General features: G+C 58.8%; 1 protein-coding gene across 3 annotated transcripts in view; it reads right to left on the bottom strand.

The window, feature by feature from the left end:
* SOX13 (SRY-box transcription factor 13) overlaps window positions 1-11,980 on the bottom strand; it is a 44,253-nt gene that overhangs the window by 2,318 nt on the left and 29,955 nt on the right. For 2 of the 3 annotated variants that reach the window (XM_040636492.1, XM_040636490.1), the window contains exons 2-13: window positions 9,102-9,300; window positions 7,851-7,962; window positions 7,472-7,558; window positions 6,219-6,391; window positions 5,756-5,824; window positions 5,305-5,419; window positions 2,856-2,941; window positions 2,497-2,659; window positions 1,995-2,104; window positions 1,770-1,866; window positions 1,326-1,469; window positions 154-370 (exon numbers count right to left, since the gene is read on the bottom strand). In XM_040636492.1, coding sequence (XP_040492426.1) covers window positions 154-370; window positions 1,326-1,469; window positions 1,770-1,866; window positions 1,995-2,104; window positions 2,497-2,659; window positions 2,856-2,941; window positions 5,305-5,419; window positions 5,756-5,824; window positions 6,219-6,391; window positions 7,472-7,558; window positions 7,851-7,962; window positions 9,102-9,299 — 1,571 coding nt within the window. In that variant the 5' untranslated portion in view covers window position 9,300. The remainder of the gene's footprint in view (window positions 1-153; window positions 371-1,325; window positions 1,470-1,769; window positions 1,867-1,994; window positions 2,105-2,496; window positions 2,660-2,855; window positions 2,942-5,304; window positions 5,420-5,755; window positions 5,825-6,218; window positions 6,392-7,471; window positions 7,559-7,850; window positions 7,963-9,101; window positions 9,301-11,980) is intronic. The other variant, XM_040636491.1, reaches the window with a different exon arrangement.

Below are 11,980 nucleotides of genomic sequence, written 5' to 3'. Positions count from 1 at the left end.
GGGGGGGGGGGGGGGGGGGGCAGGGAGACACACATAACGCCCACGCACACGTGCACGCCGAGCCCCTCACAGAGGCCGCCACCCACCAGCACCAGCCGCTCGCGGCCCGGGGATGCGCGCCCAGCCTCCACCACCCGGGGAGGCCCGACTCACGGGGTCACGTAGCTCTGGCGGGCGTCCTGGCGCCGGGTCCTCATCAGGGCTTTGTACTCGCCCACCCGGAGCCGCTTGCCCTCCACGATGCAGGTGCGCTTGGGCCGGGGCTTGTACTTGTAGTCGGGGTACTTCTCCAGGTGCTGCCGGCTCAGCCTCGCCTGCTCCTCATAGTACGGCTGCTTCTCCTGGTTGGTCATGGACTTCCAGCGGGAGCCTGGCCCAGTCCCCGGGGCAGGCCGTCAGTGCGGGGCTCTGCCCACCACCCCCAGCCCCCCGCAGGCCCCAGGACTTGGGTCCCCAGGTGAAGCCATGAGGTGATCTATGCGCCAGCATGTAGCAAGGACCTGGCCCACCGAGGGTACTCCTTGGAGGTCCACTGAGCGAATGAATGACTGAAGCTGGCACGTGTGTGGGTGTCTATCTGCTGAGCAACCACGGCCCCAACTACCCAGCAACTTCTGGGAGGCCTCTGGTCTGCATGATTTGCATAAACAAAAGAACAGCCAGCCCCAGGCCCCCAACGACAGATAGCCCCCCCCCCCCACTTATGACAAAATACCCCCCAAGGTATTAGGACAAAATACCTTGTCAGCTGTCTCGGTTGACAAGAGACAGGAGCCTCCATCTTGAAGACAACTGCCAACTTCCAGCCCCACCTGCCCTGCCCTACATCCCTCCTTGACCTCCAATCAGGACATAGAATTTTAAAAAACCCTTTCTACCAGGGCACGGGCTGGCTCAGTCAGAAGAGCATCTGACTCTTGGTCCTGAGTTTGAGCCCATGTTGGGGTACAGAGATTAAATAAATAAAACTTTTTAAAAAAAACCTTTCTAATGAAAGCCCAAGAACACCAATCCTTCCTGTTTCCTACCAGAGGCAGAGTTTCAAGGGTCTGGACAAACAGTAGAACAGGTTAGGGAGAGACCAAGGGCTAAAGCCTGTGTACTTGTGCACGCACGCACGCATGCCTGAGTTCTTGGGTGCAGGTGCTAACCGAAGAGCCCTACAATGATACAAGACCCCAGGACCTAGCCTCCCCACACCCTGCCTGACCCCTGTACCCCAGACTCCTCTGAAGGTCAGGATGATGGGGACTGTCACCCAGCAAGGAGACAGCTGTCTCCTGGAGCCCTGAGAGCCCCCAGACACCCCACCCACTGGCCCTTACCAAGGATCTTGCTGATGCTAGAGTTGTGCATGTCCGGGAAGGCTTGGAGGATCTTCCTTCGCTCGTCCTTGGCCCACACCATGAAGGCATTCATGGGCCTCTTGATGTGGCTGCTGTTGCGAGACTCAGGAAAGTGGCGGGAGCCTGGGGGACAGGGGTGTTGTCAGCCAGGTAGGGCAGCTCCTCTGGGGGTAAGGAAGGAGAGGCCTCCCCGGCAGGCAGTCATCCCTTACTTGACCACTAGGGGGCGATGGTGAGGCTCCCACAGCCTCCATGGACACCAGCAGCAGGACCTCAGCAGAGGCCCAGCCTGGGACCCAGAGACTGACAAGAGACAGACACATGACAGGACTCCAGAGGCAGACTATGGGAGAAAAGGCATCAGGGAGAGAATCTGTGGGCTGCAGAGGAGGGCCCTCCTCCCCACCAGTCCGGGGTCCTCACCATCCATGTCGCAGCCCAACATGGCTTCTTCGAGGGGGTGCACACAACTCTCCTCCAGCCTCTCCTTGGCCGGGGACGTGTCCAGGCTGATGAGGTCCTGGGGTTGACAGAGGAAATCTGTACATCGGCTTTTCTGCATCACCCAACTGTCCTCCCTCACTCCTCCCTCTGGTGGCCTCAGACTTGAGTCTTCCACCCCGGTGCAGGGTAGTGGGGGGGCCGTACCTTGCGGAAGGGAGCATTGGGGGAGCTCTCTAAGGCCCCACTGTGGCCATGCAGCAGCTGTCGAGCATCCTGAATGGCTTTGGTGACAGCGTCCCCTTCACCAAGGAAGCCTAGGGGAGAAGAGGGGAGGGTGAGGGGGAGCGGAGGGGATCAACCCCGTTCACACCAAGCCACTCCTGTGAGTTGCATCCTCTTGCCCCTCTGCACTGCACGTCCCCAAGGGGGCGCTGTTTACATTGGCTGTTGCGCCACAGGCCCGTAGACTAGAATTGAGAATCTCACTCCCTGAAATTGTGCAACTCGGTGGCCTGGATCCCTGATGTGGGGGTGCCCAGTCAGATCTGCTGGGGGATAGGAAATAGGGGAGCTTCTGAGACACTAAGTGTGGAAACTAAAAGAGGCCAAAGGCAGCAGGGCTAACCCTTGTTTTCCAGAAACTGTAACCCACAGAAGGGAAGGACGTGCCCAGGGTTGTAGGATGCCCTCCTGGCGGAAAGCTTACCCAGTGGCAGGCTGGGCGGGCTGGCCTGCAGGTCCCGCGTGGGAGCCCCGTGGCTGGGGGGGCGGGGTCCACAGTTGTTCATCTTCAGGCTGGGGGAGCTGGAGGCATTGGGCAGCTCGGGGGCCTTGGGCTTGGCCGTGAGGTTCAGGGGCTGGGAGGGCTCCTGAGGGAGACCCAGAGATCAGAGGCCAAGACACCAAAGGAGACCCCCACGGAGGGACAGAGAGGACACATGGTAACAGCAAGCAAGACAGGCATCCCAGGAACAGACAAGGAGATGACAGGAACAAGTGAACAAGAACGGGGGACACCCCCCCCCCCCCGGCAGCCCAGCCACCCCAGGCCGGGGGCGGGGGTACCTGCAGGGGGTGGTGGGCAGCCATGGCCCCGGGCCTCTTCACCGCGGGGGCAGGCGGGCTGTGCAGCAGCGGCAGGGGGTACTCCACTGTGGAAAAGGCGGCAAGGAGAAAAGTCCTGGATGAGCACAGAACAGCAGACGGCCTGCTTGACGAGGTCCCGCAGCACCAAGGGGACAGAGGCTTACAGCTGGCCCAGTTCGCTTCCAGCCAAGGCTCTCCCCGGCCCCAGAGCGCCGAAGGCTTCCCACACCCTCATCCCCTGCTACCCTCCCCACGGGTCTGCATCTGCACCCTTTTCCTGCCCTTCCCAACCCACGGAGCCTCGGGTTCCCACCCCATGGTGACATGAGGACAGGTATCTGCTCTATGGAGACCTGTGTTCCGTACCTTCGACACGCAGGGTACGAAAGCCGCGCCCTGTGTCAGCCTGTCTCCTCCCAGCTCACAATCATCCCTAGCGTGTGGCATACAGCAGGAGCTCAGCACATCACCCCATTTTACAGAGAAACGGAGACCGGAGACAAGACGCGTTGCCCACATAGCTCAGAAATGGGAACACGGACCTGTGTACCCGGGTCCTCGAGAGTCCACAGCCCATCCTCTCCCCTTTACGCAGCACCCACCCTCTCCATTCTACTGGGCCCACCTCACTACTTGCCCTCCACCCAGCCCCGCATCAAGGAGCCGGGAGTTCAGGTGGAGAGCTGAGCTGTGTACACAAGTCGCTAACCACACGCCGGTGGCGGCCTGGGCTGCAAGGTAACACACCCGAGAACTTGGTTCCAGCTGGGGTGGCCAGAGCAGGCTTCTTGGGGGGGGGGGAGCGGCAAGAGGTGGGCTAGTGGCTGTGGGTGGGCAGGCGGAGGGGGAGCAGTGGGGTGACAGCCAAGGTGTGGGAAAGGAGACCGGCCCGTGACGGGCAACCCTGGGAGTTTGTGGCCTCCATGCCGCAGGCCACAGGGCACCATCTAGGGCTTGCGAGCTAGGGAGGGGCGTCATGCACTCGGCTTGGGGAAGGGCCCTCTGGAAGCATCTGGGCCCCCTGCTTACTAGGATTCTGGAGCTAGCAAAGCAGGTGGCAGTCTGGCCAGCTGAGGTCTTCCACGGCTTATTTCCTGCCTCCGTTGTCCAGAAAGCACGGGGTCAGGTGTACTCCAACGCCCCCCAGGCCCTGCCCTCCTCACTCCAGCAGCTCTATTCACCGGGAGTTGCAACGGGTTTGTGCTGCTGGCCTGCTCCCCCTTCCCAGTCTCCCTACCTCCCCAGTTGGAAACTTCCTGGAAGGTAGGGCCTGACTTTCAGTCCTTCGTGCATCCCGCCCCGCCCCGCCCGAGTGCCCGGTGTAGAACGAGGCAGGAGCAGAGTTGGTGACCCACGGAGCGCACAGGCTTTGAGGGCAAGCCCACGGGACTCACCTGCCTGCTCTCACAGAACAGGGAGGGCGGACCAGGGGGGCTCGACCTAAAAGCTGTCCCCACTCGTAGGGCAACTATGGGCAACATCCCTGCTCTGTCCCATGACCTTTCACAAAGAATCCGTGATCATGGCCTACGAATTCCATTTGTGCTTCTGTCCCACCACCTCTGCCTGAGCGCAAGCTGTCATGCTGTCCCCAGAAACCCCTCAGCAGCCCCTCACTGGTCCACGCTCCGGCTGGTACCCGTCCCTCTGTTCCCCACCACCCACTGTCAGTATGACAACACGCCCTCCGTTCAATCGCTCAAGCATGTCTGCACTTTACAAAATAAATGCCCTCACCCTCCTGTCCCATGACCACACGGTCATGCGCTCCCCTGCAGCTTCTGGCCTCAGGCTCCAGGGCCTCCGCCTCGGACTGCCCTCCGCCCTCAGCTCCCAGCTTCACCCCCACAGACCACCTCCCGGTCCCCAGTTAATTTCTGACCTCCTCAAAAAGCCTTCCCAGATTCCCCAGTCACCGGCATCCTTTCTCCCTCCCCAGACCCTAAATTCCTGGCACTCGAAGTCCATTTTTCTCACCCTCCTCCCACCACCCTGTGGCCACCTGACAACACAGCGTCTAGCAGGTGGTTGGTGGTCAGTCTGCGTTCGCTGAGTTTCAGTGGCGGGGCCGAAGGGGCACAGCTGGGGTAGAGACAGGAGCACGAGTCTGGGAAATGTAGACACCCCAGTGGCTGTCCACCATAGGACTATTCTGGCCCAGGAAAGGTACCAGGGCTGGGGACACGGCATCTAGACTGGCCACATCCGCTTACGTCTGCAAAGTACTTCACAGCGTTCAGGTGCTATCGCTTTCCACTCTCCCAGTGAAGTTCAGAAAGAAGGGATTCTTCTTCCACTGCACAGATCCAAAAGCGAGCCCAGGAAGGCCACATTGCAAAGGAAGGCACGCACGAGCGTGGTCCGGGGCTCCTTCCAGGACCTCAGGACAGCCTCCACTAGAGGCCGCGCCCCCCCCTCCCCCACTCACCTGGTTTGCAGGGGATGGGCTGAATGGGCAAGGCCAGCTGGGAATCAGGAGTGACAGGCAGAGGCTGGTGGCTGGGGGGGAAGGCCGGGATCATGACATAAGGCATGTTGACCTGCTGAGAGCAAAGAAACCCGACGTGAGCCCTGGGGGCCCAACACAGCTCAGCCCGGACACGGCGTGTGCACCCAGACACGGGAGGCGCGGGGACCGGAACAGGGCCAGTCTTCGAGAGGCTCCACCGGACCCCATATCACCTCCGGCTAGCTGCCCTCAGGTGAGTCCCTCCCTTAACACAGAGGAAGAAGATGGGGGTATGGGGCCAGAGCAGAAATGAGCCCCTCCTCGGGGCCATGCCCGAGTGGTTCTGCTTAACCCGTACCCCGTCCCTGCCTGTCCCCGGCGCGTCCGGGCTGGCGTCAGCCCCTTGGCCTCTGGCCACCCCACCCCCTACCTGGATCTGCTGCTGAAGGAGGTTGATCTTATGTTGCTGCTGGATGAGCTGCTGTTGCTGCTTGGCGATCTGGCAGCAGGGGAGAGTGGGGGGCACGGACGTTAGCCCCAGCCCGGGCCCACCGCACCCCGCCGTCCGCACGGGCGCGCCCGGGCAGGGCTAGGAGCAGAGCAGTCCACCTTCGGGGTGCATTCTCCTTTGGTAAGGAGCTCGCTCTCCCCTCAGAGGCCACGGCAGGAGGTGGGGCAGGAAGCCCCGCAGGCCCCTTCCGCTCCCCCGCCCCCCACAGGGCTGACGAACAGCCAGGTGTGGGATTCCTGGGGCCCCTGCCCACGGCCCCTGACCTGACCCCCCCACTGCCTTGGCCTGCACTAGCCAGGCCTGCCCCCCCAAGTGCTCCCCTCCAGGCCCTGATAGACCCCCTCTCCCCTAGCAAGACAGCCAGACACCAAGCGGGACCTACCTGCTCCTGCTGCTGCCGGGCCAGCTCCATCTGCTGCTGCTGCTTCTCGAACAGCATGGCAGCCATGTTCTTCTGCTCCGAGTGCGCCGTCAGGAGCTGGTCCCGCAGCGTGGACAGTTGGTGAATCATGACGAGGAGCTGGAGCTCCTTCTCCGCCAGGCTCTCCTGGGTGCCTGCTCCGCGGTAAAACAGCCACCAGGGAGAATTGTTGTTTTTCTGTCCATCTGTCCACTTGTGTGTCCACCCACTCATCTGAGTTCACTGGGCAATTGCCAGTTCCCAGGCCCCTGTTAGGGGCTGAGTGACAGAGAGGATGGAGACACGACCCTTGCCCAAGGGAGCTTGCTTGCTGTCTGAAAACCAGCTGCCCTAGAAGGTTCCCACCCGCAGCTGCTGCTTCTAGCCCCTGGAAATGCCGACAGTAGGACATATCAGTCCTGCATCCCTCCTCGGATGTTCTCAAGTGCCCCAAGCTGCAGGGTCAGCAGAGAGAACTATCCCACAGGAGAGGCCAGTGGGACACACTGCTCAGGCCTTGGAGCAAGACACAGAAGGCATGGGGACCCAAGGGTTCAAATTCCCACTTCAGCCCATCCTGTCCGGGGGCGACTGGGCAAGTAACTGGCCTCCCTGCCCTTCGGTTTGCTGAGCTCATGACGGACGCTGCCGGGCCAGGTTGCAGACCCCCCCGTCTCAAAAATCACTCAGGGAGCCTTTGAAAAATACACACGCCCAGGCCCCCTCTCCTGGGGTTCTCATTCCACAGGCGGAGTGGAGCCTGGGCATTGGTCTTAAAGCTCCACCTGGGGGTGTGACCGACCACACTAGGAAAACAGCCACACTCACGAACCAAGCAGCAGCCCTTGAATTCACTTAGTGAGGTCCTGGTGGCCTAGAATTAGTCTTCGGCAGGGAAAGGGCACGTCCAGCTCATTTGATATACAGTTAGATCTGGGAAGTGGCAGTGACATGCCTGAGGTCGCAGGGGTCCCGGTTTAGAGTCCAAACCCATCCTCACAGAACATGATTCCCATCAGGCCTCTCCTGACACACAGGCCAGACTGAATACTCAGTCCCCAGGGGAGGGATGGTGCTGACCCCCCGGGCTGGGCAGGAACCAGAGGGGCACAGCCCAGGTAGGAGGGGACACCAAGAGCCTGTCAAATTGCCCTACAGGCCCAGACTCCATGGCCAGGCTGGGAGAAGGGAAAGAGTTCAGACACCCTCCCCTGCCTACCCACATGGGCCTTCACCTTTGACATCTTTGGTTTCCACAGAGCTCCTTCCCAGAAACCTCTCCTTCCAGTCACTGGACAGCAGCTTCTCGATGGCGGGCACGACTAGAAGATACCAAAGGGATAAAGAGCAGCAGTCAGTCCCAGCACCTCCCGCCCCATGCCCACCTCCAACCGGGGCAGACATCTCACCTGTTTTATTTTTATTTTTTCCAAGATTTTATTAGAGCGAGCGAGAATGCACGAGCACAAGCAGGGGGAGAAGCAGAGGGAGCAGCAGACTCCCTGCAGAGCAGGGAACCTGAAGTGGGGCTCGATCCCAGGACCCGAGACCATGACCGGAGCCGAAGTCAGATGCTTAACAACCAAGCCACCCAGGCGCCCTGAGACAGCTTACCTTCTTTTAAATGTTGGCTGAAGTCTAGCTTCTCCTGGCTTCCAGAGGCGGCCTCAGAAGCTCCTGGTCTCTTGGGCTCTGGGGACCCATTGCTCTCGGGGGAGCTGCAGTCCTACAATACACACTGAATGTCACTGTCACCCTCAAGAGAAGAGGGCAGACTGCAGGGGTATGGAGCAGCCCGGGGACGTGCACCCGGCCCCCCGGGCAGGGCCCTCCCTCCCCACCTTCCCAACCTTTGCTCTGGCTTTGCTAGATACAGCGAGGGCACAAAAGGTTTGCAGACCAGAGCCCTGGATTTCAGTCCCGGCTCAGTGACCACGAGGTGCTTGATCCCACATGAGACTCTGAACTTCTCTGAACCTGACTGACTTCCCTCTTCTGAAAATGGAAATATTAATACCTCCCCGGTCAGGATTGTTGCTGGGATCAAGTGAATGCACGTGAACGAGGTGCGCTGCGGCAGTCGAGTGGCGAGCGAGCTATCAATCATCACTCCCTTGCACACAGCCACACCTGCAGCTGGGTGGGCGACTCCTGGGGACCCCCCCACCTCACTCCTCCTTGGGACACCACCACCCCCAACTCTCCTCACCGGAGTCCTCTCCATTCTGTAAGGCCTATCTCGAGGCCCTACTCCTCCAGGAAGTCTCCCCCATCACTACCCCGACCCCTCTAACCTCTCCCAGACGCCTCCAGGTTGGATCCCTCCTCGGGGCCCTAAAAGTCTCATTTTCTTTCATTTGGTTTTAATTACACATTCCCCTTTTTACAGCTCTTGCGTGGAATCGGGATTTTTAAAAACCGCGAGTCCTTCCTGCTCACGGAGTTCGGAGCGCCTTCGTTTAAGGATGAGGGATCGTGCGGTCTATTAACAGCGGCTGGTCTCAGGCTCGGGTAATAAGGCTGATTTTCTCAACTCGTATGGTAAATACACTTTGAGCAGATGTATCCTGTCTCTCCAACCAGTCCTCCGAGGTAAGGATGGTCACACACGGGTGAGCAGTCAGTATCAGGTGAGCACGTGTAGGAGTGAGACCACGGACCGCTCAGACAGGTGGCCTGACTCGACTTGGCAGCCCCTCCCCACCCACCGAAGTCTTGCCCCAGAGAGACAGGTTCTGCCTCCTGTCTGGCCCAGCTAGGGGACTGGGTGCCGGCCCAGCCTCAAGGAGACGCCTTGGGTGGGTGTGGGCTATGGAGGCAAAGTGGGGACACTGACCCAGGAGCCCCGGGGAAAGTGCCAGGCACCTGGGCTGGAGCTTGGGAGTCAGCACCATCCTGGGGAGCCCGGGCTGGGTCTCCGGGCTGGGACTCAGCTGCAGTGGCCGAGCCCTGGATGGCCTCATGGCAGGGCTCCTTCTTCCCTTCCGACTTGACGGTGCAGTTCACCATGGTGCCAACGCCATCTGGGGCCAGCTGGGCAGAGCCAGGGCTCCTCATGGACATCCTGGAGGAGAAGCAGAGGGAAACCGACGGTGGACACAGCATCTCCACCCTCACCAAATGCAAACTTCCATTTGGAGCCCACGGTAGAAAAAAAAGATTCTTTAGTCCTGTGCTTTTTTTTTTTCTTAAATAGGAAGGTCTACGGCCAACTGGGCCCAGCCTTCGGCAGGCCCTGCCTGTTCCCATGTTGGAGCTGGTTGGCTGAATGGTCTACCGAAGGAGGGCAGAGATGGTCAACTGGCAGTTTCTGAGCCCAGCAAAGTCAAAATTATGTGTGTGTGCGTGTATTTGTAATTAGCTAACAAAATTTTAAAATCATGAGACATCACATAATCTGGATTTGTGCTTCTCTTGATGTTGGTCTGGCGTGACAACTGGCTGGAATTAAGTAGCAGGTGCCCCTTATGGACAGGCCTATTTTCCTTAGTCCCTACCACTCCCTACTGCCCCCCAAAAGGGGGAGCAAGTGTCAACTACCCTATATATACATTTATCTTTTTTTTTCCTCTTAAAGATAAAAGTGAACTATTTTTTATATCCATGTATCTACCAAAAGTAGGAAAATAAATAACAGGTGAGAGATGTAGGGCTTGAACAAAGATATTTTTCTTTATCTAGATAGTGTCTCTCATTTAAAGTCTCTCTCATTGGCCCCTGTAGGCATTTGCAATCCCAGCCGTAAGCAGCCTCTGCACTCCCTCTGCTCCCCCCCCTCACCACGGCCTGGGACACCAGGAATGGGATGGGGGGGGGAGGTGAGCGCCGGTGGTCATGCCAGGCTCAGAGCCAAAGCAGCAGATGCCCCCAGCTCACCTGTTCCCCATCCAAAGTCACTGTGACAAGACCAGCGGGGACACCCAGCAGCAGGTTCCAGGTATCCCAAGGTCCTACACCCGCTACGTGACCTTGGGTCAGTTACTGAGCCTCTCCACACCCGTTTCCTCATCTGTAAAATGGGCAGTCCCAAGGACTAGGAACTGCTAAAATCTCCTTGTTTAGAACACCGCGTGGCACTAGTAAGCACCCCTTGTTAAAACAAACACTGTAGAAATGCAGTCCCTAGAGGGACCCACAGTCCAGGCATGGCCTGGGGGCTTGCGTGGGAGTTAGTCATGGGTCACCCGCAAATCAGAAATTCTGTGGTAGTTTAACAAACCCTAAGGCGATTCTGATACCCTCTAGTTTGAGAAGCACTGTTAAATAAAAATCTAAAAATTTTTGCACGGGCATTACATTTTTAGGAGGGAATGTAAGGCAAAAAAAAATCAGATATAGCAAAACATCCCCTAAAACGGAACTGCAGGTGTAGTATTATATATCGCCTCAACTCCGTACAACAAAATGTTTGTTGTAACAGAGGAGTGAGGCCATGCGCGGGATACAGGAGTCCCCGTGCAGTTATTTTATATTAAACCGCGGAAGGGACGTTATAGTTGAGTAAGCTGTGTTTGGTTTGATGCCATCTAGACCCGAGCCGACTTCTCCAAAGGGCGGGGTGCCCTGGGGGCCAGCATGGGACCCCGGACCGGGCACTGCAGGGTGAGGAGAGCAGGCAGCCCTGACCCTACGAACGCTGGCCCGGGAGAAAAGGCTCGGGGATCCGGCTCTGGGGTCCGGCCCCGGTGTCCCCTCTCACCACGCAGGGGCCTGGCCGGCGTCCAGGAAGCGGCCGGCTCGGCCCATCCGGGCCCAGGGAGGGGCGCCTAGCCAGGCCCCGGGCAGGGGGGCCGTGGGGGCGGGGCGGGCAGGGAGGGGGTATTATCCCGAAGCTGAGGGCAGCAATTACATAACAAACAAGCCCCGGGCTCAAGCTGTGAATTAATCAAACCGCTGAAAATAAAACCTTCCTCTCAGGAACTTCAGACAAAAGAAATGAAAACAACCAGGCTGGCCGGAGAATAAAAGGCAGCGGGGCTGAAAGCGGGACAAAAGGAAACCAGACAATAGGGTGTCGGACAAAGGCAATAAAGCCAAAGGAAGTGTGACAGGCGAACAATGCGGGCCTGTGGGCTTGTGATCCCCGGCCGCTCCGCGCCACCTCGTCCCACACCCACTGCTCGGCCGGGCGTGGGCAGGCCACCAGGTCGCCTCCTAGCGCCCCACTTGGGTCCTAAGAGGTTTTCGCCTCCATCCTGCCCCAACTTCGTGGCCTTCCAGCTCCTACCTCAAAGCCTGTCTCCCACTGCAGCCCGAGACCCCCGAGGCGCAGCAGGGCTCATGCTTGGAGCCTGGGTGGTTCGGGCCCCTGCCTCCCCAGAGCAAGAGGCTGAGCGGCCATCCCCCCCCAGCCTCCCCGGGCTGAAGGTGGAGGCAGAGGAGCTGATTCACAGCCCTAATGAACTCCAGGCCTGCACTGCCCACCCCCAGAGCCGCTCATCACCTGCAGCGGCGGAGCTGGCAACCTGGCCAGTTCCCATGCACTGCACCCCCGTTTCCAAGGCTTAGGATGAAAACCGGAAAGTAACCTAGCTCATTAACAGATGGTTATTGATTATATGTTGAAATTATAATGTTCTGGATACATGAAGTTAAATAAAATACTGTTTTCACTTGTTTCTTTTTACACTTCTTAATGTGGTTACTGGAGAATTTTAAATTACGCATGAGGCTCGCACTGTAGCTCTGTTGGAAAGTGCTGCATTCGGACATCTCCCTTTGAGCGCTGATGGCCTTTTTACCCA

This window comes from Ursus maritimus, unplaced genomic scaffold, assembly GCF_017311325.1.
Source record: "Ursus maritimus isolate PB19 unplaced genomic scaffold, ASM1731132v1 scaffold_2, whole genome shotgun sequence".
Lineage (NCBI taxonomy): Eukaryota > Metazoa > Chordata > Mammalia > Carnivora > Ursidae > Ursus > Ursus maritimus.
The sequence above is the reverse complement of the archived record's forward strand: the minus strand, read 5'-3'. Positions and strand labels throughout refer to the sequence as shown.